Below are 26,473 nucleotides of genomic sequence, written 5' to 3'. Positions count from 1 at the left end.
TGCCACAGTACAGACCCTGGTTCGAGTCTCAGACGGTGTATTTTTTAATTGCATTATTAAAAATACCGACCGACTTCGGTTGCTATTTTTTACCGACCAACATATTTTCGACGCAATAAAGTCGGTCGGTTTTTTAGTTTTTCGACCGATTTCAGTCGGTATTTCTGGACGGTTTTAGGCAGTTTTCTAGTAGTGAAAATTTATTTATCATTTAAAATATAATTTTAATCCTTATTCATTGACGTAGAATCGATCAAGTTGAGATCACCAATTAGTTAAACATGCAATTTAATCATGTGCTGACGTTAGAATATTAAATTCATGAAACAAAAGCTGTTGAGGGAAGAAATAGAATTTGATAAAAGTTGTGGGCGGTCATCACAAAGTATAGTAAACTAATGAGGAAGTTAGCAAAAAAGAAGAAAATCAAACAATGAATATGCCATATTTTAAGACAAAATATTAATAAGAGTACTTTTCATTTCAAGCTAAGGTTTTCTTTTATAATAATTCCAGCTCCCTCTCTTCTCCACACTATAAACCAAAACCTTGTTCATGAACCAGAGGGAAAGTTTAACCAATATGGCTGTTTCATCTCAATGGAATCGTAGGTTCAAAGGCTCATTCATAAAACCAACTATTCTAGCTTTCATAACTTCAACTTTGATAGTATTCTACATTTTTTCTACCTCAAGACTTCTCAATATTCATCCTCATCAAACTCGGCTTCACATAAAAACACCATTGGATTCCTCAAGAATCAGCTCTTCTAATTTGAGAATTCTGGTTCAAGAAATACAGAAATCTAACAGATCCTTTCAGCAAAATTTTGTTGATGATCATCATAATAAGCCAATCAAAGATGATGAAACGACTCTAACTCTTTTATTACAGAATACTACTACCATTTTGCCTTTGCCAGAGCCATTTCCAATTGCTAAACCGGAGCTTCAAGTCGGTTCAAGAGGTGAGAAGCTTAATTATTTTACTCCCTGTCCCCCTTTAAAGTCCTAAATTAATTTGTTGAATCTTGACCAATATTTATGTTGCTACCTATCTTGCCTCAATGATTAAATTTTTTGAAATACTAGTATAGGCGGCTACATGCTTGTTGAATTATATCTAAATTGCCATCATTTCATAAAGTTGTCCCAATACATGAAAATAAATTTAACCACTCTATTTATCTGTGTAACAGTGTTTGACTCGGCAAAGAAAGAAAGAATTTTTAAATTTATGGTCTTTAATATTTCATAATATTTTTTTGGCTATAAAAGTATATCGGATCAATTGGCCAACACGCTCATTTTTTTGTTTTGTTTATCTTACTTTGTATTTTAGTTTCTTATTATAAGCTGGAATAAATAGCCAATATATTCAAATTGGCCGACTGGTCTAAAGAAGGGAACAAGGAAAGGATGGTAGATATCTTCTAAATTTTGACAGTTTGATTGAGTTGCCAATTCTAGCTAACCGATAAAGATGCAAGCAAAGTAGCATATTAATTTTCAACAATGTTTTGTTTTTCTACCCATTAATTGTTTTTCGGTCTAACATGCATGATAGTGGTAGCTTCTCTGAAAACAATATACTTTGACTTTTAGATGGATAGAAAGATAAAATGTCTTCCATTTAGGCAGAACTTTGAGAAAATCTTAAAGAAGAAGGATCTTAATTAGTAGCTGAAATTCTACTAGCTTTAAACAAAATTTCGAAATGTTTTTTTCAGCGAGCGGGGGGGGTGGAAGGAGCGGCATAGAAAGAAGGAACCAGAAAAAACTTAATTATACTCACCCGATATTAATATTAAATGTATAAATAGATAATATGTGTTTACAAAATACTCCTTTTTTTTTAACAATAGCTAATTAGTATACATTCTTATTTTGTTTTATCAGTTAAATATGGTAAGTTGACATGAGTAAGTATTTTTCGGAGGATACATGTACTTTTCCCCTTTCTCTTCAATTCGTTAGAGAAAAATGAAGACCTCTTACGATAAATTTCAAGTTGGGGGAAGGATAAGGTGTTGAGGAGGCTGACTTCATCTTATCTCTTATTAATTCATTTTATTTATTTATTTATTAATTCATTTTATATACTATTAATTAAATCATTTTCATAGTCCTACTTTTTCTTTTAATTAACTTCTGATGTTGAGTTTGAAGGGAAGGTGGCTGATATGGAAGTATTTGTCATTTTTCAATAAAAGTCTAGCTTTATCCTGCATTATTGCAGTTAGTTGCCATATTAGAAAATAGCTCTTTCAAGAAAAGAAGATATTTTTTCAAGATTGTACGTATTTTGTATACAGCGATCATAAAAGGTTTGTAACTTCAGGATACTCTTAATTACCAAGATCATTTTAAGAAATCTTTAAGCCCATTTTGTTTGCTTCTCAACCCCAAAAAAAGAACGTTTGGATTAAAAAACAAAATTTGGCTCCAAAAATTAAATCAAAACCGAATTGGAAAATCAACTTAATTAAACTGAAGTTCTAAGCATTACGAGCATTTACTGGGGGTAAGTGAGTATGAGATGATCATGAGGTGGTCTGATTTGTGTTTTCCTTGTTCTTCGATTCGTTGAAGAACAATGAATACGATAAATATCATCTTATTTCTTATTCGTTTCCTTTTGTTTTAATTAAATCACTTTCAGAGTTCTACTTTTTCTTTTTCACTAGTACTGTTGTTGAGTATGACGGGAAGGGTGGCCTGGGCGGCTAACGGAGTATCTGTCAATTTTTTAGTTCAAGTCTAGATTCTCCATCCTCCATTAACATATTAGTTGACCATTTTAGAAAATCATTTTTTCTAGAAAAACATACTCTATAGGTTCCATTTTAAATGGTGCTATTTTCATTTTAATCTATACAGAAAAATTGACTTACTTTTATATTTAAAATAATTTAATTTTAAACTTATTTATTATTAGCAATAAAGAAAATTATTTAACTTTAAATTTTAAAATTTACATTTAATGATATGATTAATAGTTACATGAACGACATGACTTACTTAAGACCACATATTTAAGAAGTATTAAAGCTACCTAAATATCATAGCATTTTAAAATTCCGAATTTCAAAAGTTTTTTTTTTCGTGTGACTAGTCAAATAGATCACATAAAATGCATAAAATTTTTTAGATACTTTTCAGAATTATATCAACTTCATTTCTAGATATTTTTAATGGAGAATAGCATTTTAGGCTCTCAGTTATTGGTCAGTTTTGATTTTGATCATTGTAATATTAGACTAAACACATTTAACCTTCAATTTGTGCGAATGTTCAAGTTGAAAATCCCTCCCATTGTGTCTTAAAAGTTTGTAGAATTATTAACCGTTACATCATCTAACTACCTGAGTGTTAATATAGTTCTAAATATAATTTAAATAAAATATATTTCAAATGAAAATGGAATTTTGCTTCCAAAATTAAAAAAAAAACGATTTCGAACTTCAACTTGAGCTGAATTTATAGGCATTTCGAGCATTTACAGTGGGTGCATGGGAGTACGTAATGATCATAAGCTAGTCTGATTTGTGTTCTCGCTATCTTAGCATATTCATAAATTTGCTTCATAATTTTTCTGTTAAAACAACTTAAAGATGGTACTCCATTGTTTATTAAAAAGGATTGTCAAGTATTGCACTACTTATAAAACAAATTTGTAGATAGTTTAGGCACATTAGGGATAGGAAAGGTATCTTAAAAGACTTACCAAAACTCAAAAACAACCTTGCGATTAGAAAATAAATAGCATTCCGTTTTTATATCAACTTGGTCTCCAGAATTAAGATTAAAAGCTAATTTTAAACCTCAATAACCAAATTGAAACAATATCAACTTAAGCTCGATTTGCAACTTCTCAAGCATGTACGTGATAATCATGAGTTTGTTTGATCTGTCATTTCCTTGTCCTTGATTGATATTATTTTTCATAATAATTATGGTATACATCAGGCTAAGGAAAATTTTAGAATAATTTCATCTGGAATTGTCAATTCTAATAGATCAGCGCAAATATATACTGATGCTGTATGCATATAATGTCATCTAGTTTATACTAGGTACGTAGTTGTATACTATATTTAGATAGCAGCCGCTCATCATCATACATAGGATTCCATCAAAATGGACGAATATGTTATACTATATATAGTGTAGATAAAACAAATTATTTATTTCCTTTCAGATCAGAAATTCGTGAAGAACAAAGACGTGTTTCATGATAAGGATCTCTTCCAAGAAGAATACAAGGAAATGAATAGAACCCTAAAGATATATGTGTATCCCCATAAGATGAATGACCCCTTTGCAAATGTGCTATTACCAGTTGACTATGAACCAGCAGGGAACTATGCAAGTGAGAGTTATTTCAAGAAAGCCCTTTATAAAAGCCATTTCATCACAAATGACCCCAAAGAAGCTGACCTTTTTTATCTTCCATTTTCTATAGCAAGTCTAAGGAATGACAAGAGGGTAGGGGTTGGTGGGATCCAAGATTTTGTGAAAAATTATGTGTTTGAGATTAGTGAAAAATACCCATATTGGAATAGGTCAGGAGGGGCTGACCATTTCTATGTAGCATGTCATTCTGTTGGAAGGACGGCAATGGAGAAAGCTATTCATGTGAAGTTAAATGCTATCCAAGTGGTTTGCTCTTCAAGTTACTTCCTATCTGGTTATGTTGCTCACAAAGATGCTTCCATTCCTCAAATTTGGCCTAGAAAAGGAGTACACCCTAAAAATGGTCCTTCAGAAAGGTAACTTCGGAACAAAAAGTTGCCCTTCGTTTTATTTGTTTTCTCTTTTTGCAAGAACTTTTGTTTAGATATATTTCAATATACCAAAAAGCAACACAAGGAAGGAACGGCAGTGCGACTTTCAAATGCAAATTAAAGATTAAAGAGTTGAATGCTAGTTTTCCGAATTATATTGTAATTCGTTTTGGGAATTAAGGATAAAGTTACTAAGTAGTAATTAAGTTAGTTTATGATGGAAATGAAAATTTTGTTTACGTGAAATTGAACCTATGGAATTCATTTTGGGAAGGATGTAGAATTAATAAGTTAGTGTGTGATAGAAATGACATCTTCGTTTAAATGAAGTTGAACATTTAGACAAACTGATCAAAACTATACCAAGTAATACGTAGAAGGAGTGTGCCATATAAACTAAGACATAAGAAATAATATATATTATAATTAATTCTTTGAAAAGTATCACTCCCTCTATCTCAATTTATGTGTCGTGCTTTTCACTTTGGACGTTTGTTTCAACAAGAATTTTGTTTTTTTAAAATATAGTAAGATTTTAATCCAAACATTCTCATTTTATCCGATCCTTAATGAATGACATGATATATTTAAGGCCGTGTTGGTACGTTATACACACCTCTAGTTTAATACCACGAAATTCAAAAGTCTTCTTTACATAAATTCAAGTTCAGTCAAATTAAGACGCATAAAATAATACGGAGGGACCTGCTTATTTTTCTACTTCTCAATCATTATTTAGTTTTTTTTTTTTTTAAGGAAGATCATTAGATTATCCTTATGATTCTTTTGTCCTTTTTTTTGGTAATATGAAACTTCAGGCAAAAGCTAGCTTTCTTCGCTGGAGCAATGAACTCCCGAGTACGTGAAAACCTAGTTCAAGTATGGCGAAACAATTCCGAGATCATGGTCCACAGCGGCCGCATGAAAACGCCCTACTCGGAGGCGTTACTGGGCAGCAAATACTGTATTCACGCTAAAGGTTTCGAGATCAACACTGCCCGAATTGGTGACGCCCTTTACTACGGTTGTGTTCCAGTGATATTGGCCGATCATTACGACCTTCCATACACTGACATACTTAACTGGGAAAGTTTCTCCGTTATCGTTTCATCTCTTGATATTCCAATACTGAAAAAAATTCTTGAAGAAATAGGGTATGATCGGTACGTGGAGCTTCAAAAGAATGTAATGCAAGTGCAGAAGCATTTTCAGTGGAACTCTTTTACGAAAGATTTTGATGCTTTTCATATGGTTATGTATGAGTTGTGGACTCGAAGAAGCCATTTGAGACAGATCTACTAAGAAAATTGTTAAGCACTTGTATATCTAGGTGGTGAAAACCAATTTTTCATCTCGTCGAAGTACCACATGAATTATTGGTATTGTTAAATCTTTATGTCTTTGTAGATAGATCATCCCAAACCCCATTTATGGGAATACACTGGATTTGTTGTTGTTGTTCTTTGTAGATAGAACATAGGTTGAGAATTGTTCATAGTGTTAATTTTTGTTCCGTTTTTAGCTATAATGGCAAGTACACTTGAGGCCAGACAGATAACAGTTAATGTATATATATTTTTTCTTCATTTGTGGTTTAATAAAGCTTACCGTCATTTGAAAAAAGTGGGATTTCATATTTAAGGATCGACAATTTGTCACGAGTTTTGAATTAAGTTATATTTCCTTCTCCTTTAACTTGTGTTGTACTCCATCGGTTAGGTTTCTGTAATATCCGGTCGATCATTTTGTGTATTTGAGCCACGTTCCCTATTTAATGCTTTCTGTATATGTGTTTATTATTTTGCGACTAGCGGAATTAGTTAGCTTGGCTTCGGAAGGTTTGAGAGTGATTGGAGATACTTAATCTCATTTTGAAAGCTTAAGTTGTTAATAATTGATCAAGGTTTGACTTTTGAATAGACAGTCTCAGATTGGTAGTTTGGTGGTTCCAAAAGGTTCATATGGTGCTTTTTGACTTAAGCATATGCTCGGATTTGGATTCGAAGGTTCCTACAAGGTTTTGGCCCAAGTTGCCGAAAGTTGGTAATTTGAAGGTTTGCAAAGTTCATAGTTTTGACCAGAAGTTGACTTTGGTGTTATCGGGTTCTGACTGATGTTTCAAGACTTTAGATAGATTTATTTTCTTTATTGAAACTTGTGTGTGAAGTTTGGGTAAAATCCGAAATGTTTAGGCATGATTCAGATGTGTTTGTGGAAGTTGGAAAGTTTGGAAGGTAAGAGTTGGATTTTGATCTTCGATTTGTGGTTTTGACGTTAATTGTGATGTTTTGAGCCTTGGAATAGTTTGAATTAGGTATCCGTACTTGTTGGTGTGATTGATCAAAGTCCCAGGAGGCTCGGGTGTGTTTAATTTTGATTTCGGACCATTTTGGTGTTGTTAGCAGTTCTGGTGCTGGTGTGTCGCACATGCGAGGTTTGGTGCGCAGGTGTATGTAATGACTCGGCCGGTCATTTTGAGTTCTAGTATTCCGTTCTGCGATATGAGACTTCGAGTGTCTTCTTACAGTATATTATGACTTGTGTGCATGGTTGGTTTTGATTTTCGAGTAGTTCGAGATGGATTTGATATAATGATTCTCAATTTGGAAACTTTAAGTTGGAAGACTTGACCAATGTTTGACTTTTGAGTAAACAACCTCGAATTGGTGATTTGAAGATTCCAATAGGTTTGTATGGTGATTTTAGACTTGAGCGTATGGTCGGATTTGAATTTGGATGTTTGTAGGAGATTTTCACTCTGTTTGTCGAAAGTTGGCAACTTTGAAGAATTGGAGAGTTCATAGATTTGACCAGAAGTTGACTTCAGTATTATCGGACTCTTATTGAGATTTTGAGATCTTGTATAGGTTCACTTAGTTGATTGGAACTTGTGTGCAAAATTTGGTTGGAATCGGACTCTTATTGCGATTTTGAGATCTTGTATAGGTTCACTTAGTTGATTGGAACTTGTGTGCAAAATTTGGTTGGAATCCGGAATGTCTAAGTACGGTTCAGACGGGTTTGGCAAATGTTGGAAGGTTTGGAAGTTAAGAGAATGATCTTGATCAACGAATCCGGATTCTTGATTTATTGAGAAAAGAAATCTCATTGATGGTCGATGTTTTCTCCCAAGAACTGTGAACAAGAATCTTCAATCAAGTACGATGTAAAAATAAAAGACCGATTGCATATATTCGTGAGTATTCTGATAATCTTACAAGATAAGGTAAGGACCTCTATATAAGGATACAAATATGTAACGGTTTTTCCTCACTCAATTCCTACCCGTTATTAACATTGACTGCATTAATTGCCTGTTACTAAAATTACTCGTAACGGTTATGGTAAAATAGATATCTGATTGCGTATAATCAGGGATAATGATGATTCACTTTTCATATTCGTTACTGTTCATGAATCTTCCCATTTTTATGGCCTTCATGCATCTCGTGCCTATTTCTTCCTTCCAGTTGTCAGTTACGGTACCTTCTTCAGTAAATCCCGTAGCTGTTTTAACCGTGCCTCATCATTCTTCTTTATTAATCTAATACAAATGTCACTTGTCACCATATCATCACTCCACGTGTCGAGCCTATTTTTCCACCAATACAGTCAAAAGATGAGAATACCTCATAGGAATTATTAGATGACTAGGTATAGCAATTTGTTGGCCCAAGTAAAGGATAGTTTTGAAGATTGACAAAGGAACTCAGGGATGAACCAGGTCCATCACTGGTAGGCATAGACACGGGCAGATTCAAAGCATGTGAGATGCACATGCAGGAGATAAACAAAATCTGACATAATAATAGATATCTCCTGATCGAAAAGATTGCATAATTAATAAGGAGAAGGACTCCTTACTCAACGAGAACATTATCTAAGCTAAGGAAGGAGTTAGGATTGGAGATTAACTAGAACTCTTCCACCAAGGAAGAGTAGCATTAGAACTCTAGTTATTTTCTACTCTACTAACTCTATAAATCGCAGGATGTTCTCATTCTACAGGTGACACACAAAAACAGAAGTTAAACGTGAATTGAGAGCAAAATAGCAAGGCATTTTGCAAGCAGTTCTAGTGTGATTCAAGTGTGCGAACCTGAAGCTACATGAACCAGATAGAAGAACCAGTTCTAAGTGTCTGTCTTTTATTCTAGTTCAATTGTAGTAGGTATTTTCATATTGTACCTTTCAGCTTTATCTAGAGGCAATTATAATAGGTACTCAGAGTATTCAAGTTAGAGTTAACTTGAAGTTGTCACAACAGTTAGAGGTTGTGTGCCACAACGGGATTAGAGTTGATCCTAGGTTTACAAAAGTGTTTTGTAAATGCAGTTTTTGGCTCAGTGATTTAGTGGAGAGTTTGAGAAAATCCTACTGGGAAGTAGGTCGTAGTTTTTTTAACCTTTTGAGCCAGGTATTTTTCACGTAAAATACATGTATTCTTTAATTTCTGCATTTATATTCCGCAACAGTAGTATAAGAAATACATAGAAGAACCAGGTCCTTCTATAATCTGTGCACACAAAAAATTAGACACCACACAAATCACCCTCCCCCATTGTGTGGTATTGAAGTCAAAACATCAATTGATATCGGAGCAGGTTATCCTTGAAAAGGCTAACACCTTAGGAGAAGATCAAGATGAAATGGCTATCATCACCAAGGACTTCAAGAAATACCTTATGAGAGGAAAAGGTTCTTCAAGAGGTGGAAATTACAACAAAGCAAGGGTTCCTGAAAAAACGACCAATGAGGGCTGCTACAAGTGTGGGAAGACTGATCATCACATCAAGAACTGCCCTCAATGGAAAATTGAATGGAAGAAAGAAAGATCTGAACGAAGGAACAGGAAGAAGGAACAGGTTCATCCCAAGAAGAACAAAGGATCAACAAAGGCTATGGTTGCTGCTTGGGGAGAAAGTTCAGATGAGGAATCAGATGATGAAGATGGAGATGAATAAGCACTTATGGCAATTGGAGAATCAGATGAGGAATCTGAGGTAAGTATAATTCATCTCAAAGACAAGATTAAATTTTTGTCTAAAGAAAATCTCTCTGAATTATTGCTAGATTTCTTTGATGAATCTGAGGTAATAAATAAAGAAAAAGAACAGTTGTCTAAGGATTGTCTGATTTTAAAAGCAAAGTGTAAGAACCTGGAGCTCATAGTTAGTGACACTGTGAGTGAAAATACCGCTCTGAAGAACCAGGTTCATACATTTGAAGCAAATGTTCATGAGTTAAAATCTGAAAATCTAAAACTGAAACTAGGAACCAGTAAGAAGACAACTGATTGCACACAACTCACTTTAGAAGAAAATGTAGGCAAACTGAAAGATGAGTTGTATAGGAAGGATGAGTAGGTAAGATTGCTAAAGGAGGATCTAGGCAAGGTCAAGCATGAACTAGACAGAACTAGTAAATGGAACAGGTCCTCCGATGCACTGTCATGGCTACAGGAACATCACAGTAGCAATAGAAGAGGAATTGGCTTTGGGAATCTGCCACCTAAATGGGATGCCAAAAGCAAGTATCTCACACTTCCTGAGAACAAAATTTGCACACACTGTGGTAAGACTGGTCACTATAAAAGTGAATGCACTGCAAAAGAAAAGGCTAGTCAAAAGAATAAAAAGTTTGTTCAAGGGAAAAATAGGCTGCCAGGTTGGGCTAAAAAGAATTTGATTCATCCTTTTGCCTATAGAAAGGGACCCAAACTAGTTTGGGTTCCTAAGACTAACCCCTGATTTCCTTTTGTAGGTTCAAGTGAAGGGGAGAAGCCAAATATGGTACATGGACAGTGGCTGCTCAAAGCATATGATAGGAAGCAAGGACCAGTTCCTTTCACTTGAGGACCTCAAAGGAGGAAATGTCTCCTTTGGAAATGGAAAGAAAGGTGAAATCATTTGGGTTGGTAAGGTAGGTAAGGATGACTCTCATTCCATTGAGAATATCTACTTGATAGACGGCTCGAAGTATAGCCTAATCAGTGTGTCACAATTATGTGATTGAGGTAATTTGGTAGCATTCACCTCTACTAAATATTTTGTGATAAATCTTATCACTAACAAGATTGTTTTGCAGGGTAAAAGAGTAAATAATATATATTATAGATCTGTCCATACTCTCAGAGAATGAACCAACTTGCTTAAGTGTGCTGGATAGTGATCATCTCCTTTGGCATAAGAGGCTTGGACATGCAAGTCTAAGTCAGCTCAACAAATTAATCTCCAAGGACTTGGTGATAGGACTACCTAACATTAAGTTCAAGGAAGACAAAGTTTGTGATGCTTGTGCAAGGGGGAAGCAGGTAAGATCCTCTTTTAAATGCAAGAAAGTAGTAAGTACCACCAGAACGATGGAACTGGTTCATATGGATCTATGTGGTCCAATGAGAACATTAAGCAGAGGTGATAAAAGATACGTTTGTTGATGATTACTCTAGGTTTACTTGGACATTGTTTTTAACATCTAAAGATGAAGCATTTGACATGTTCACTTCTTTTGTTAGAAAAACTCAGAAACAACTAGGTAATTAACTTGCATCAATTAGGTCCGATCATGGCACTGAATTTGAAAATGCTAAATTTGCTGAATTTTGTGATGAGCATGGCATAGATCATAATTTTTCTGCTCCTAGGACTCCACAGCAAAATGGAGTAGTTGAAAGAAAGAATAGGACACTTGAAGATATGGCTAGGACTATGCTTCTTTCTAGTAAACTGCCCCATAACTTTTGGGCAGAAGCAGTAAATACTGCATGCTACATCATAAATAGGTGCATGACTAGACCTCTTGTTGAGAAAACTCCCTATGAGTTACTTAAAGGGAGAAAACCAAATATATCCCATCTTAGGGCATTTGGATGCTAGTGCTTTGTGCACAACAATGGTAAAGACTCCCTAGGCAAGTTTGATCCCAGAAGTGATGAGGGAGTATTCTTGGGATATTGTTCACATAGTAAAGCATATAAGGTATATAACAAAAGAACTATGTGTGTTGAACAAAGTGTTCATGTTTTTTTATGAAACTAACATTATTTCTGAGAGACAGGAACATGATGATGAAGCAATTGGGCTGGTAAGAAACTTAAATGAAACCATAGCCCAGACTGAAGCTGCACTGAAAGAAGGAACAGGTGATGGAACAGGTCCTTCTACCCAGGGCAACCTGACAGGGGGAATAGAACAAAGAGGAAATGATTCTCAAACCTCAAGGGAACTTGTCCATGAACCTGTTCCACAGCAACAAATCATTGAAGGAACATCAAGGGGAAACCAATTGGTTGTGAAACCTTACAAGTATCAAAGTTCTCATCCCATTGAGAACATAATTACTGATCCAACCTCTGGAATCAAAACCAGATCTTCATTAAAGAATCTTTGTGCTTTTAATGCTTTTTTATCTCTTATTGAACCTAAAAATATTGCTGAGGCTTTGCAGGATGCAGACTGGGTAAATGCAATGCAAGATGAACTCAACCAATTTGAAAGGAGTCAAGTTTGGCATCTGGTGCCAAGACCCTTGGACATATCAATAATTGGCACAAATTGGGTCTTCAGAAACAAACTTGATGAAGATGGAACTGTTACAAGGAACAAGGCAAGATTGGTGGTTCAAGGATATAGCTAAGAGGAGGGCATAGACTATGATGAAACCTTTGCTCCAGTTGCAAGGTTGGAAGCAATAAGACTCCTCATAGCCTTTGCTGCTTATATAGAATTCACCTTCCACCAGATGGATGTCAAAAGTGCCTTCCTCAATGACTATCTAAAGGAAAAAGTGTTTATCAAGCAACCTCCGGGGTTTGAAAGCAAGGAGAGTCCTAATCATGTGTACAAACTTGACAAAGCACTTTATGGGCTCAAGCAGGCGCCAAGAGCATGGTATGAAAGATTATCAAAGTTTTTACTTGAGCATGACTATAAGAGAGGTAAGATTGACAATACTTTGTTCTTGAAAGAAAAAGGTAAAGATCTCTTGGTAGTTCAGATATATGTTGATGATACAATCTTTGGAGCAACTACTAATAAGTTAAGTAAAGATTTTGCTAAACTAATGGGGAGTGAATTTGAAATGAGCATGATGGGTGAGCTTAATTTTTTTTTGGGATTACAAATTAAACAAAATTCAAATGGAACTATGATCCATCAGCAGAAGTATGTAAAAGAGTTGCTTAAAAGGTTTAAAATGGAAGATTCCAAAGAAATTGACACTCCTATTGCAACAGCTACAAAGTTGGATATGGATGAACCTGGTTCATCTTTTGATCAGAAGTTGTATAGGGAAATGATTGGCTCATTGTTGTATCTCACTGCTAGTAGACCTGACATTGTTTTCAGTGCAGGCCTTCGTGCAAGATTTCAAGCAAACCCGAAGGAGTCTCACTTGACTGCTGTCAAGAGAATTTTGAGATATCTAAAAGGCACCACTGATCTTTGTCTTTGGTATCCAAAAGGTAGTAATTTCAATCTTTAGGATATACTGATGCTCATTATGCAGGTTTTCTTGTGGATAGAAAGATCACCTCAGGTATGGCACACTTTTTTGGCTCATATCTTGTGTCTTGGGCCACCAAAAAGCAAAATTCAGTGGCCTTATCTACTGTTGAAGCTGAGAATGTTGTTGTTGCTTCATGTTGTGCTCAATTGTTATGGATCAAACAACAATTTAAGGACTTTGGAATTGATGTTGGTTGTATTTCCATTTTTTGTGATAACACTAGTGCTATTAGTATGACCAAGAATCCGGTTCACCACAAGAGAACTAAGCACATAGATGTTAGGCATCACCTTTTGAGGGATAACTATAAAAAGGGGTTGATCACCATGAAATTTTGTGCTACTGACAAACAAATAGCTGACATCTTCACAAAAGCCCTAAGTAGAGATCACTTTGAAAGGAACTAGTTAGAATTAGGGATGATTAAGATCACCTAAAAGGACCAGTTCAAAGTAGACAACGAAAAAAAATTGGTTAGAAAATCTGAAAATTGTGTACATAATTAGATTAATTTTTGCTCAGTCTCATACTTTCACTAGTATACTCTTGTGTCATGTGTTAAAATGACTCATTAATCTTTAATGATATTTTCTCTATTTTGGAAAATTTAGACTTACACAAGAGTATTCTCAGTGAAGAACCTGGTTCATCAAGATAACACGGTATGTTTTTTTACACTCTGCATAATTTGAAATAATAATATTTGGATCATGCGTAGAGTCCTACTTAATTCCAAACTCCTTTTGAACTTATCCATTACAAGTGAATCAGTTTTGTTCAAAAGAGTCTCAATCGAATTGAAGTACCTAGATTCTAAGGATATACTCCAAAGTCTTTTTCAAAACTGAAATTCAGTTTGATTAGACTTTCATACCCACTATCATCCCTTCCACCACCCCAACCTCTAAGAAAAGAGTAAAGATGCTTGCTCGCAACGTTGTTGCGGGGAGAGAACAAATTTGGAGAATAGGTTTATACTAGTAGGGTCTAAAGCAGGTGTTGAAACTACAGAGTATGGAGGAATTGGAGGTAAAAATAAAAAAGAAAAAGAAAAAGAGAGCAAGGGTGTTCAAAGTGCTGTGAGGGGAAAGGGTAAAAGAGTGGTTGATTCTTCACCCACTCCTGTGAGTTTAACCAAAGACACAGGTGCAATGGTTGTTTGGGGAGAAAATATGCTGGAGTAGAGGAGAGTGTAAAGAAAACAGGGGGAAGTGGGTCTGGCGAAGCCGCTGAAGGGCTGGTTCAACTTGGGAAAAATATAGATGAACCTGTTTCATCTGAACAGGAAACCCTCGTAGACTTACTGAAGAGAGTGACTGAAAGTTATAATCCAAAGAAGAAAGGGAGGTTGGTACAAGCAAGGATCATTTTGGGGCAAATACGCTGCCTGCTTGTGACTATGAAGTTCATGTCACTCCTAAAGAACCTAGTTCATCTAAGAAGGTACCAGTGAATAGCAAGGTGCGAGCCTTGGTGCAAGAAAGTGGGGCTAAGGATGCTGAGATTGAGAGGTTGAAGAAGAGGTTGGTAGAGGTGAGGACTGAGAGAGATGCTCTCAGAACTGAGCTGGCAAGAGAAAAGAAGAAGAATGATGGCATTCTTCGGGATATGTTGAAACTCCTCCAAGCCAAAAACCAAGTACCTAGTTCTTCCAAACCTTAAACTTCTAGCCCAGTGTAGACCTTTCAGTGATCCAGTTTGGGATATGTTTTGTTTGCTCATATTTCTAGTGTTTTTATTTCTACTTATGCTTTGTGGTAGAATCTTATCAATCGTCAGTGAAATTCACTGTTTTTGCTCTAACTGTTTGTTTATATTTCTTTGATGGTTAAAAGTCTTAGCTTGATCTATGATGATTAATCCATGATTGCATTTGAAGTAGCCCCAGTGGCCATAAGTAAGTTTTAAAATCTGATTATCTCACATTTTTATGCAACTTTTAGATGATGCCAAAAGGGGGGGAAATGTTGTGCTTTACACTTTGAACAGTGATATTTATAACCTAATAAACCTTGTCCTTGATGATTAGTGATAAAAAGGAAAAATGTTTCTAACATTGTGTTGATGTTGAGCTAAGTTGAAACAGGGCCTAAGCTTATGGATGCACAGAGTTTGTCATCATCAAAAAGGGGGAATTTGTTGGCCCAAGTAAATGATAGTTTTGAAGATTGACAAAGGAACTCAGGGATAAGCCAGGTCCATCACTGGTAGGCACAGACATAGGCAGATTCAAAGCATGTGAGATGCACATGCAGGAGATAAACGAAATCTGGCATAATAATAGATATCTCCTTATCGAAAAGATTACATAATTAATAAGGAGAAGGACTCCTTACTCAACGAGAACATTATCCAAGATAAGGAAGGAGTTAGGAGTTGAGATTAACTAGAACTCTTCCACCAAGAAAGGGTAGCATTAGAACTCTAGTTATTTTCTACTCTACTAACTCTATAAATCGCAGGATGTTCTCATTCTACAAGTGACGCACAAAAACAGAAATTAAACGTGAATTGAGAGCAAAATAGCAAGGCATTTTGCAAGCAGTTCGTGTGTGATTCAAGTGTGCGAACCTGAAGCTACATGAACCAGATAGAAGAACTAGTTCCAAGTGTCTGTCTTTTATTCTAGTTCAATTGTAGTAGGTGTTTTTATATTATATCTTTCAGCTTTATCTAGAGGCAATTGTAATAGGTACTCAGAGTATTCAAGTTAGAGTTAACTTGAAGTTGTCGCAACAGTTAGAGGTTGGTTGCCACAACGGGATTAGAGTTAATCCTAGGTTTACAAAAGTATTTTGTAAATGCAGTTTTTGGCTCAGTGATTTAGTGGAGAGTTTGGAAAAATCCTACTGGGAAGTAGGTCGTGATTTTTTCACCTTTTGAGCCAGGTGTTTTCCACGTAAAATACTTGTGTTCTTTAATTTCTGCATTTATTATTCCGCAACAGTAGTATAAGGAACACATAGAAGAACCAGGTCCTTCTATAATCTGTGCACGCGAAAAATTAGACACCACACAAATCACCTCCTTCTTGTGTGGTATTGAAGTTAAAACATCACAATTAATTCAAACCATTGTTGGAACAACATCCGAGAAAAATAGTACTATTCAAAAAGAAATTATTGACACCTATATGCAGGGAGGGTTGTCATCAACGAAGCTTTCCGGAGCTAAACACCCGTATGCAGGGAGGGTAGCTTCCTAGAGCTAAAGCAGGGAAGAAATTTAGAGATTTTTCGATTAGCGAACTTGACTTTTATAGGAAAGAAATTTATAGGTTTGAATTTAGTTCTATATAACAACCACTTTATATAATCACTATAAAAATCAAGTTATTTTCTTGATTTTTATGTTATATTTTACTTTTTTATAAAAACTTTTTACCTATAACTATATTAATATTTATAACAATACGCTTTTTATAAAATTTAGTCCTTTATAATAGCCATCTTTATAGACATATAATCTCTAAGACTACCGATAATAGTTTTAGATTTTGACCAAATATTTTAAAACTTTAATGCATCACTTATGACAAAAAAATATTATGTGAGTACCTAATTGTATAATTAGTTTCCATTCGGGGATGTAGTTTTCATTTCGGGCTGATTTCTATTTTAATATTGCTCTGTTTGAGATATCGTTGACTGAAACTTTGAAATTTCTTCATTGCACGAAATTTAAATTCCTCTTTCTTCTTGTTGGAGGGTTAGCTGAATGGAAGTAATATCGATTATTGAAGATATATTGAACTAAAATATAAATGGGTTTATACCATGATTTTTTGTTTAAATCACTTAAATCATTAATAGAAAAAGCAAAAAAGTGATGAATACATATTTAGAGAAACAGAATGCAAAGAAGCAAAACCCATAATTCAAAGCAATATTGGATTTTTCAGTGGAGAGGAAATGAAGATACACTTATTAAGGAATGAGTTTTGAAATGAAAGATCAGAAGAATTTTGAGCTGTATAAGGTTTAAAAAATTTAAAGAATTAATGAATTTATGGAGGTAATAAATTAAATATGGGGTTGTTAGTGGTTTAATATGAGAAAGAGAAAAGAAAAGATTAGAGGAGGGAGGCTTGGCCGGTGGCTAGTTAAGAAGGGGACCAAATAATTAGGGTGGAGAAGATGATGGGAAGGGATTGGGTACCAAATAAAAAATACAGTAATTTTGACATATGATACTTAAATAAGTGTTGGGACAAACTTTATACAGGAGTACAAGACTAACGCGCTGCTTTTTTTGTTAGAAACACCCATGCCACTTCACTCAAGTGGTGTATTTAGGCACATTTTGAAAAAAATTAGTGTGTAAAAGGTGTGTTATAGGAATGTAGTCTCAAACTTAAGAATAAACTATCTATTCTGTCTACTATTTTATTTTAGTCGATCACAAAAGAATAATATATTTTTATATTAGTAATAATAACTTTAAAGTATATTTTATCTTTAATGAGATGATTTATAACCACGCAAAGATATATATTTTATTTTAAATCACAAATTTTGAACTTTCTTAAACTTCGTACGAAATCAAACATTATCACGTAAGTTGGAATAGGGGGAGTACATATTTTGCCCCCACAAAAAAACGAGTAGAAAACTTTAAATCCAGAAAATAAAATGAGTTACATTATGTTTGATCATCTTAGTAGTTGCTAGATTTTATTATTTAATTCTCAATCCAAAATATGTTAATATTTCTAAGGTAATCTTAGGCTTTATTCGTTTGCAAGTTCTAATTACTTTCACTTTGTAATACTTAAATTTGCTTTTATTTTAATTATTTATAAAATTAGTCAAGGTGGGTTGCTCTGATGGTAAGCACCCTCCACTTCCAACCAAGAGGTTGTGAGTTCGAGTCACCCCAAGAGCAAGGTCGGGAGTTCTTGGAGGGAAAGATGCTGAGGGTCTATTGGAAACAACCTCTCTACCCAGGGTAGGGGTAAGGTCTGTACACACTACCCTTCTTAGACCCCACTAGTGGGATTATACTGGGTTGTTGTTGTTGTTATTGTTGTATTTATAAAATTAGTCACTAAGTACTCTGCTTAGTGGTATTTGCCTAAAAAAGAAAAGAACTTGAAAAGACTAGGCCGTAAATAGGAAAAAAGAAAAGATTAGGGTGTGAATTGCAAAAGAGGTGAATATTGAATACCAATGGACCCGTTATCCTTCTCCGATTCCCAGCTCTGCAGATAAGGCGTTAAAACGGCCATAAGTACCTTTGTAGATAGAATAACGAGGAGGGAGAGTTTGTCAAAGAGAGAAAGAATGGCTTCTCTGTCAATGGTTTGTTCAGGAATAGGAAGGCATGTGCCATCAGCCTCACTTTCTCTACTCACTGGTTCTTCAAGAACGGGCTCCGTATCCTTGAAAATGGCACCTTGTGCTGCTAAGGCATCAACTCGTTCTGGGTTGCTTCACTGCTCTTTTGTTCCTTCTTCTGCACTTTCATCCCTATCTGCTTCTTCTTCTTTCTCCGGTAAGTCCTATAAATTTTCAATCACTTTTTCCTTTTCGCCGACACCCTCAGCTGAAAAGTTTCTATCTTGGTTTTGCAACTTGAATCTTATTCACAATTTTGATTTGAAAATAGGAAAAGATAAATTAATTATTAATTTTATTCTGTTTGCTGAATTGGGTCTTGTGGAGATTGGAGATTTCAGTTGTCGATTGGATTGGTAATGTGTTGATGTTTCTTGGTTCCTGTTAATGTTGCTTTAAATTACTTCGTGTGGATACATTATAATTACTTAACAGCGTAGCCTAGTGATTAATGAGGTGGGAGGAGAACCATGAGCTCAACTTCAATCCCACGGGACGCAAAAAACACTAAGGGGTCGTTTGGCAGGGTGTATTGAATAGGGTATATTAGTAATGCTGAGATTATTTCTTATCGACTGTTTGGTTTGGTATAGTAAAGGTTTTGAAAGGGCAGTTCTATCTTTATACATGCTTATCCATGTATTAAAAATTATGGTATTTCTAATGTCATGGTTTGCTATGTATAAAAATAGTACATCCCCTAGTGATTTCCATCTGTCTAAGCCTTAGTGGACAAATTTATTCGTTACCTGTTCTGGGGGAGTTACTAGGTACTCAATAGAATAGTCGAGATGCGCGTAAGCTAGCCTAGACTCCACTGTCATAAAACAAATTGCTTCTTGTGGGTACATTGTAACTACCAATAATTGTATTGATTATGGTTAAAGAAGCTTATGTTATCCTAGTACTGTTGGATTATATCCACGTATAGATTTGAAGGTATTATAGTAATGCTTGACCAAAAAGGAGAGAAAAAGAGTACGTTGCAATTCTTGATTGTGATGTTTTGTATTCCACATAATTCACATTTGGATTGTCTATTGTAGATATTTTAGGTCTGACATTGGCGTGCTACTGAAAACATTGAATCGTATTGCTAGTTTTATGGTCAAAATCCATTGGCTAAAGCTAGATTATAGAACAATTGAACCGTAAAATTTTGAACAAGGAAGATACCTGGGGGAATATGATAAATATATGCAGATTAACATTCTATGTTGATATTTCCTAGGAATAGGTATGAAATTAAACCATGGTCCGCTTAGTTTCTTCCTTTGTTCAACGTTCTACAGTTCATTGATAGTGTTCTATTGTGGACGTTATAGGTTTGAAATTGGAATGCTAATGAAAATATTGAATCGTACTGTTAGTTTTATGGTCAAACTCGGTTTGTTTAAAGGTAGATTATAAAACAATTGAACCATAAAACTCAAGCGAGGAAAACCTTAAGGTCCAAAAGGCATTCACATGTGATAAATATATGCAGGTTAACATTGTGTTGATATTTCCTAGTATTAAGTATGGAATGAAAGCGTTTGTTTTCCACTTATGTTTCTTGAACTTTTATCTTGTGATCTAATCAGCTAAATATGCGTCATTATTTTCATCCTTTAATATCCTTATGGTCGATCTTATGAGAAACCCGTGCAGCATGCAGCACTCTAATCACTTTGCCCTTATCATAGCCGTTAGTGTGTAAATCTTTTCCAATTTGTAGCGTTTGCATTAGTCACAAATGCGAGTTTTATGAAAGTAGTTCTGGTCAAAATTTTGTATTAAATTGGCATTGGGAGTGGCGCAAACTTAGTAGTTAACTTCTGGCTTAGGTTCATCACTTGGATTTGGTTTCAATTCCAACATTGGAGTGAGCACCACAAAAAGGCGTGGGCTGGTGGTGAGGGCAAAGAAGTATGCTCTTTGTCAAACTAAGAGGAATAGATCAAGGAAGTCATTGGCTCGGACTCATGGTTTTCGTAAGCGTATGAGCACCACCAGCGGCAGAGCTGTTATTAAGCGAAGACGTGCAAAGGGCCGATGGGAACTCGCCCCAAAGTCTTCACCTAGAACTGGCAAACGAGCTTGATATTTACTGTTTTCACATAAGTGATTTTTGCTGGTAATATGTAATCTCTTTCAGAAATTTGCTTGCGACAGGTTTAGCTGTAATTTTCATTTGTATTATTCAAAGAACTAGCTAATTTGCATTTTTTCTATTATCCACTACTCATTGATCCTTTTATTTTTTGCCGTACTTGTGTTTGTTCTTCTATTATCCCCTTTTTTTCTATTTTTGCCTTCTTCCTAACAGGTTTTGTCTACAAATGACCCTGAGAAATCCATAGCAGGTTTTCGGTTTGTCTGTTTCATTATAGGGCATCTTTTGAGGTCCAATGACGGGATCAAAATTTTCTTACCATTGCTTATTTAATACTCCTTCTGTCCCATTTTGTATGAAATACTTTACTTTTAGTTTGTCCAAAAAAGGATGACGCTTTTAAATATTTGAGGACAATTTAACTTTAAACTTTTTATTTAACCCTTAATGATATAATTTTATAGCCACACAATTGTCTATGGCATGCTTTAGATCACACGTTTAAAAAATCATTCTTTATTTCTTAAGCTCCGTGTCTAGTTAAACACAGAGGGAGTAATAATTTTCCTATTCATTTCTGCCAATGGAAAAAGTACTAAAAGTAACTTGTTTTACTAAACAGGGGAATAGGAGACTTGACATGCATGTACATGTTGCAGAATGTTATGTGGGTGCTATATTGTTTTCTCAAAAGTCATTCACTGTGATCTTTGTTTTTTTATATTTTTGTAAACTTTTTACCTGCTTGAGCATGTAGTTGGGTAGATGCTTGAATATTAATTGCAGTTATTTCAGTCTCTTGTGATTTCTGCACTGCATCTGGCTCACGGTGCATCTACAGAATTCTACTTCATAATAAGGAATTAGAACTATGCTGCCGAAATTATTTGGCACTTATAGAGTTGAATATGATATATAAATCATTTGGTGCTATGAGTAGAAGATGCTCAGGTTTATGAATCACCATGAATTCATAGCCTTATTACCGCTTCTTTGTTTTGAAGTTTCAATTTTTGTTCTCAGCTTTTATGAATTTGCTGCGAAAAATTCGCAGCTCATATAAGAAGGCCAGGCTATACCCTCCTGCTTTCAAACTGTAACTTTTGCATTTACAAGTGGTAATAAGATCATGACTTGGTTAAAAAGGAAAAGGAGTAGAGAATATTTGGTCTAGTCTATCTTCAATTATGAACTGATAAATTTTATGGAGTATGGAGGTGTCCTTAGTTTAGTTCTCAGTAGCTTAATTGCTGATGATTCTACCAGGTCCAGTGAGATAAAATTGATAGCTATTGCATTTTATACATTGAATCAACTTGTTCTCTTACTGCAAATATACTCGTATGGTTCAAGTGATTGGATAAAATAATCATGGTATAGAATTTGGTATTGCTTAACAACATGGGATAACTTATCGATGCATTATTAATCACTTCATTACAATCCCTGCATTATGCCTTGCAACAACTATTTTGACATCTTCAAGAGCTTCTATTTAAACATCAGAAACTGGCATCAATGCATCAATGTATATCTGTGTCCATGTGTCATGACATGAGTTCTCCCCACCGTCTGTCCAGGGTTGAGCTCTGGGATTTGACGGCGGACTTAAAAAGCCACCTACATACGCTTTATGCCCAATCATTTTGGATAACTCTTGCATCCTCTGTATTACCGCGGCGACTGGCACAGAGATAGCCAATGCTTATTCCCCAGATACCCTTGGGCCTTCTACCTCCACGCGGCATTACTCGGTCAGGCTTTCGTCCATTGCGAAAAATTAAATCAACCTGAACTTCCTCCCGGAATAGTTTCTTTATCTCTATATTAGTATCTAGGAAAGGCAATGTAGATTCTATTCCTCTTCAATCTACTTATACTGTATGGATAAGATATGCAGGCACTGCGGGGAAAGGTGTCTATGAGCAGGCTCCTGCAAAGTTGAACGAAAAGTTTAACTTGATTTGGATGTTTAGAGTAGACTTGTCTTCAGATCTCCACCAGTAAATAAACTGGAAATTGGATCCTTTTCGTAGCTACCGGGATAATCATGCTTTCTTGTTCCATGAATACCTTATAACAATTCATATCTCGTTGACATTGCCTGGGATTTTACTGACACAAGTGAAACGTTATTTACTGTTTGAACCAGGTTTATTTACAGGATACGAACTGTGATATGAGCTTTTAATTACTCCAGTTTTATGAGGAATATGATAATTTCAGAGCCAGAGGCTCCTGCAATAGGCTTAACCTGCTGTAATAAGCATTTCTCCAATCAACTACACATATTAGGAGACTATTCGAGAAATCATGTTTTTCAAATATCATACACTTCCACTAGTCTCAGTATTCATAATAAAGAAAGCCGATATTGGGAGCAAGATGTTTCTAACCTAATCTTAGTAAAATCCTTTGTTAAATTTTCGTTTTTGTTTCTCAAAATTAGTAGTCATAATGATTAAAACCTTTGTTAAATTTTCATTTTTGTCAAAAGTTTTCTTTCTCACTATTACTTTAACAATTTGTTTGGATGGTTGTTACCCATTGTATCGTATTGTATTGTTATCTCAAAACAATGTTTGTTTTGATTGTTTCATTTAAATCGGTTGTATTGTATTGTTAAATTTATTGTTTCGGAACAATAAAAAGTCTCATTTTTTGAAACAACCGATTTGGTGTGGTGAGATTGTTTCTTATTTTTCTTTCCAATTATGCCCTAATTTATTACTCCATAATTCTATTTTACCGTTTACCTTCTTTTTTTTTAAATTTTTTTAACTCCAAATCTCTCATCTATAACCTACTTTGTCTTCGTCCCTTTTTTTCCAGAAATTCTGTCGCTTCCAACTCCAACCTAAAATTGCTAATTTTGTTAGAATTTGCATGAATTTAATTGCTTAATCTATTTTTAAGACATATTTGGTGTAAATTTGTAGAACGGGGTTTTATTAAATTAATTTTATGCGTAATTATTGATAAATCTAATATTTAAACAATTGAGGGTATTTTAGTAAACTTATCAGTTACAGTACAGTACAATACAGTCAAACCAAACAGTAAAATGTTATTTAACAACTGAAACAATACAATATATCCAAACATTGTATTTATAAAACGATACAATATAATATAATACAATACAATACAATACATTATAAAATGATGGGTAACAACCATCCAAACAAGCTGTTAAGAATCAGATCTTCGTGAAGAGAAAGCATAATAGTAACAAACTTTGATACCATGGAATGCATTGCCAAAATTGTAGTTAAAATTTGGAAAAAACATAATCACCCCCTTGGATTCTCCCACTTTATCATATGCACTCTTATACTTTGCGGGGTCCTATAACCCTCATGTCTTTGTTTAAACGGTAATAAATATCATCTTTTTTTATGAGTACCAGTTCTACAAGAAATAGTGTAATACACGCTCCAACCATCTTTTGCCATGTAATTTTTCCTTTTTATTACTAATTTTATTTTGTTTTTCAAATTTTACAATATTTCTTTTCTACTTTTCTACTTCTTTTCTTTTTCTTCTTTTCTTTTCTTCTCCCCTAACTAATATCGTGTCTCTCACCTGTAAACTTGAAGAATCCGGTAACTAAGCCAAAAATCTCACTGGAGAAAAGAAAATCCACCCATCTCCAAAAAAGAAAATCATGGAAATCTTGGTGAGGTTCTTCCCATTCGTTAAGAGAGCAAAGATCCGAAGTGAAATAGTTTCACAAAAATAGGGTGAGTCACTATATTCAACTTGGGAGAGGTTCAAGGGACCGCTTCGAGATTGTCCGCATCCTAATCAAACAATAAAGTCTTGGCTCATACTTTTATTGTAGGACTTTATTTGGAAACAAAAATAGTGGTAGATGATGCAGCAGGTGGTCAAGTGTTGGAAGAGTTTTGATGAGATCTACGCATTCCTAAGTAAGTTCTCTAAGAGTAATCCGGAGTAGCAAGGAGAATCAGGTAGACATAAAGTTCACGAGGCTACCAGGTACTAGAGTCAGACATTGTTTCTGCGTTGTTGGCACAAATGGCTTCTTTGGCGAACCAATTCAATTAAATGGCTATGGTCCTGAACAAACAGCAAGGTCAACCGATACAACAAGTACAATCATTCTTTGAAGCATTTGGAGAAGGCCACACCAGCACTTTATGCCCAGCAAATCCAGAGTCGATATATTTTATGGGTAATATAAATAGAGGCCAAATAAACTAATATGGAGATACTTATAATCTCAACTGGAGAAACCACTCGAACTTTTCATGGGGCTGCAATCAAAGGACATAAACCCATAGTAGACCACCAGCTCAACAACGGCAGTTTCAGCCTTCATAGGTTGATCAGTCCAAGAATTCGATGGATAGTACTGAAGAGATGCTTAAGAAGATAATGGCGGATAATCATAATCAAGCTAGTGTTATCTGTAATCAGGAAAGATAAGTGGGTCGACTTGCTAGCACCCAAAATATCCTACCAGCTAGGGCACTTCTTAGTGACACCAAGGCCAATCCTTAAAGCTCATGTTAATGTCGGAGAAAAAGGTTGTGGCGAAGCCACTACCTCCTTTCTCCCAGAGATTGCAAAAAATGAAGGACAATGCTGCATACAAGAGGTTCATGGATATTTTAAAATGGATGCAAATCAACATTCCATTGGTGGACATCTTGCGAGAGGTGTCAAAATATGCAAAATACATCAAGGAGATTGTAGAAAATAAACGGAGGTTAACTGAGTTCGAAACTGTGGCACTCACAGAAGAATGTAGTTCGAGAATGCAAAGCAATTTACCTCAAAAGTCGAAGGATTCAGGGAGCTTCTCTATTCAGCTTTCGATTGGTAAGCATGCAGTTGGGCAAGTTTTGCATAATCTTGGGGCGAGTATCTTGATGCCTTTATCCATGTTTAAACAGTGGGGGTTGGAAAATCCTCGACCAACAACAATGATCTTACAGTTGGGCGTACCGATCTCTAGCTAGCCCCAAAGGGGTGATTGAATATGTGTTGGTTCAAGTGGGGTCATTCATATGTCCCGCTAATTTCATTATTTTTTATTATGAACCTAATATGGAAGTCCCATTATTTACTTTGGGACAATCATTCTTGGCCACTGGTCGGGCTATCATTGATGTTTGTGAATGGTATATGTTGATGAGAGGGTGATCGAGTAGCCCTTTTCTTTCATGACCTAAAATATCACCAATGGTCATGATGTAATCTAACCTAACACGCTAGGTAAGCCAACATCCAAATCAACTAAAATACGATAAATACAGGGTAAACTAATATTATGATATACATAAAGCATAATAAATCTCACAACATCAACTAAAGCAGAAAATGCTATAATAACTCCCAAAACCTGGTAGTACGAAGTTATGAGCTACTAAGATCAAATACAACTGAGTCATAATACAGAGATACTGTTTAGAATGATAGCAGTATGATAATGAGAAGAAGGTGACTTCAAGAGCGTGCGGCCGATCAACAACAGTACCTCAAGTTTCCTAAGTCAGCTACTGACACTCTCCTGGGATCCACTAGTGCCCATACCAGAATTTGCAAAAAATATCCAAAAGTATAGTATGAAAAAAAAATATACTCAGTAAGTATCAAATCTAATATCGAAGAAGTAGTAGCGAGATTTTGACAAAAATGTAATACTCTCTCCGTTTCAATTTATGTGAACTCATTTGACTGGGCACAGAGTTTAAGAAAAGAGAGAAGACTTTTAAACTTGTG

The 26,473-nt window shown here is 35.1% G+C and overlaps 2 protein-coding genes across 2 annotated transcripts; both read left to right on the top strand.

Moving 5' to 3' along the window:
* The first annotated feature begins 416 nt into the window (after positions 1-416).
* Positions 417-6,369, top strand: LOC107775342 (putative glycosyltransferase At5g03795). The gene is made up of 3 exons (XM_016595072.2): positions 417-967; positions 4,201-4,771; positions 5,605-6,369. The coding sequence occupies exons 1-3, from the start codon at positions 556-558 to the stop codon at positions 6,086-6,088; spliced, it is 1,467 nt and encodes a 488-aa protein (XP_016450558.1). The 5' UTR covers positions 417-555; the 3' UTR covers positions 6,089-6,369.
* A 12,083-nt stretch (positions 6,370-18,452) lies between these two features.
* Positions 18,453-20,866, top strand: LOC107775341 (large ribosomal subunit protein bL34c). Its single transcript, XM_016595071.2, has 2 exons — positions 18,453-18,784; positions 20,454-20,866. The coding sequence occupies exons 1-2, from the start codon at positions 18,574-18,576 to the stop codon at positions 20,708-20,710; spliced, it is 468 nt and encodes a 155-aa protein (XP_016450557.1). The 5' UTR covers positions 18,453-18,573; the 3' UTR covers positions 20,711-20,866.
* Positions 20,867-26,473: the final 5,607 nt, after the last annotated feature.

Source organism: Nicotiana tabacum, chromosome 19, assembly GCF_000715075.1.
Source record: "Nicotiana tabacum cultivar K326 chromosome 19, ASM71507v2, whole genome shotgun sequence".
Lineage (NCBI taxonomy): Eukaryota > Viridiplantae > Streptophyta > Magnoliopsida > Solanales > Solanaceae > Nicotiana > Nicotiana tabacum.
This window is presented reverse-complemented; position numbering and strand designations above follow the sequence as displayed.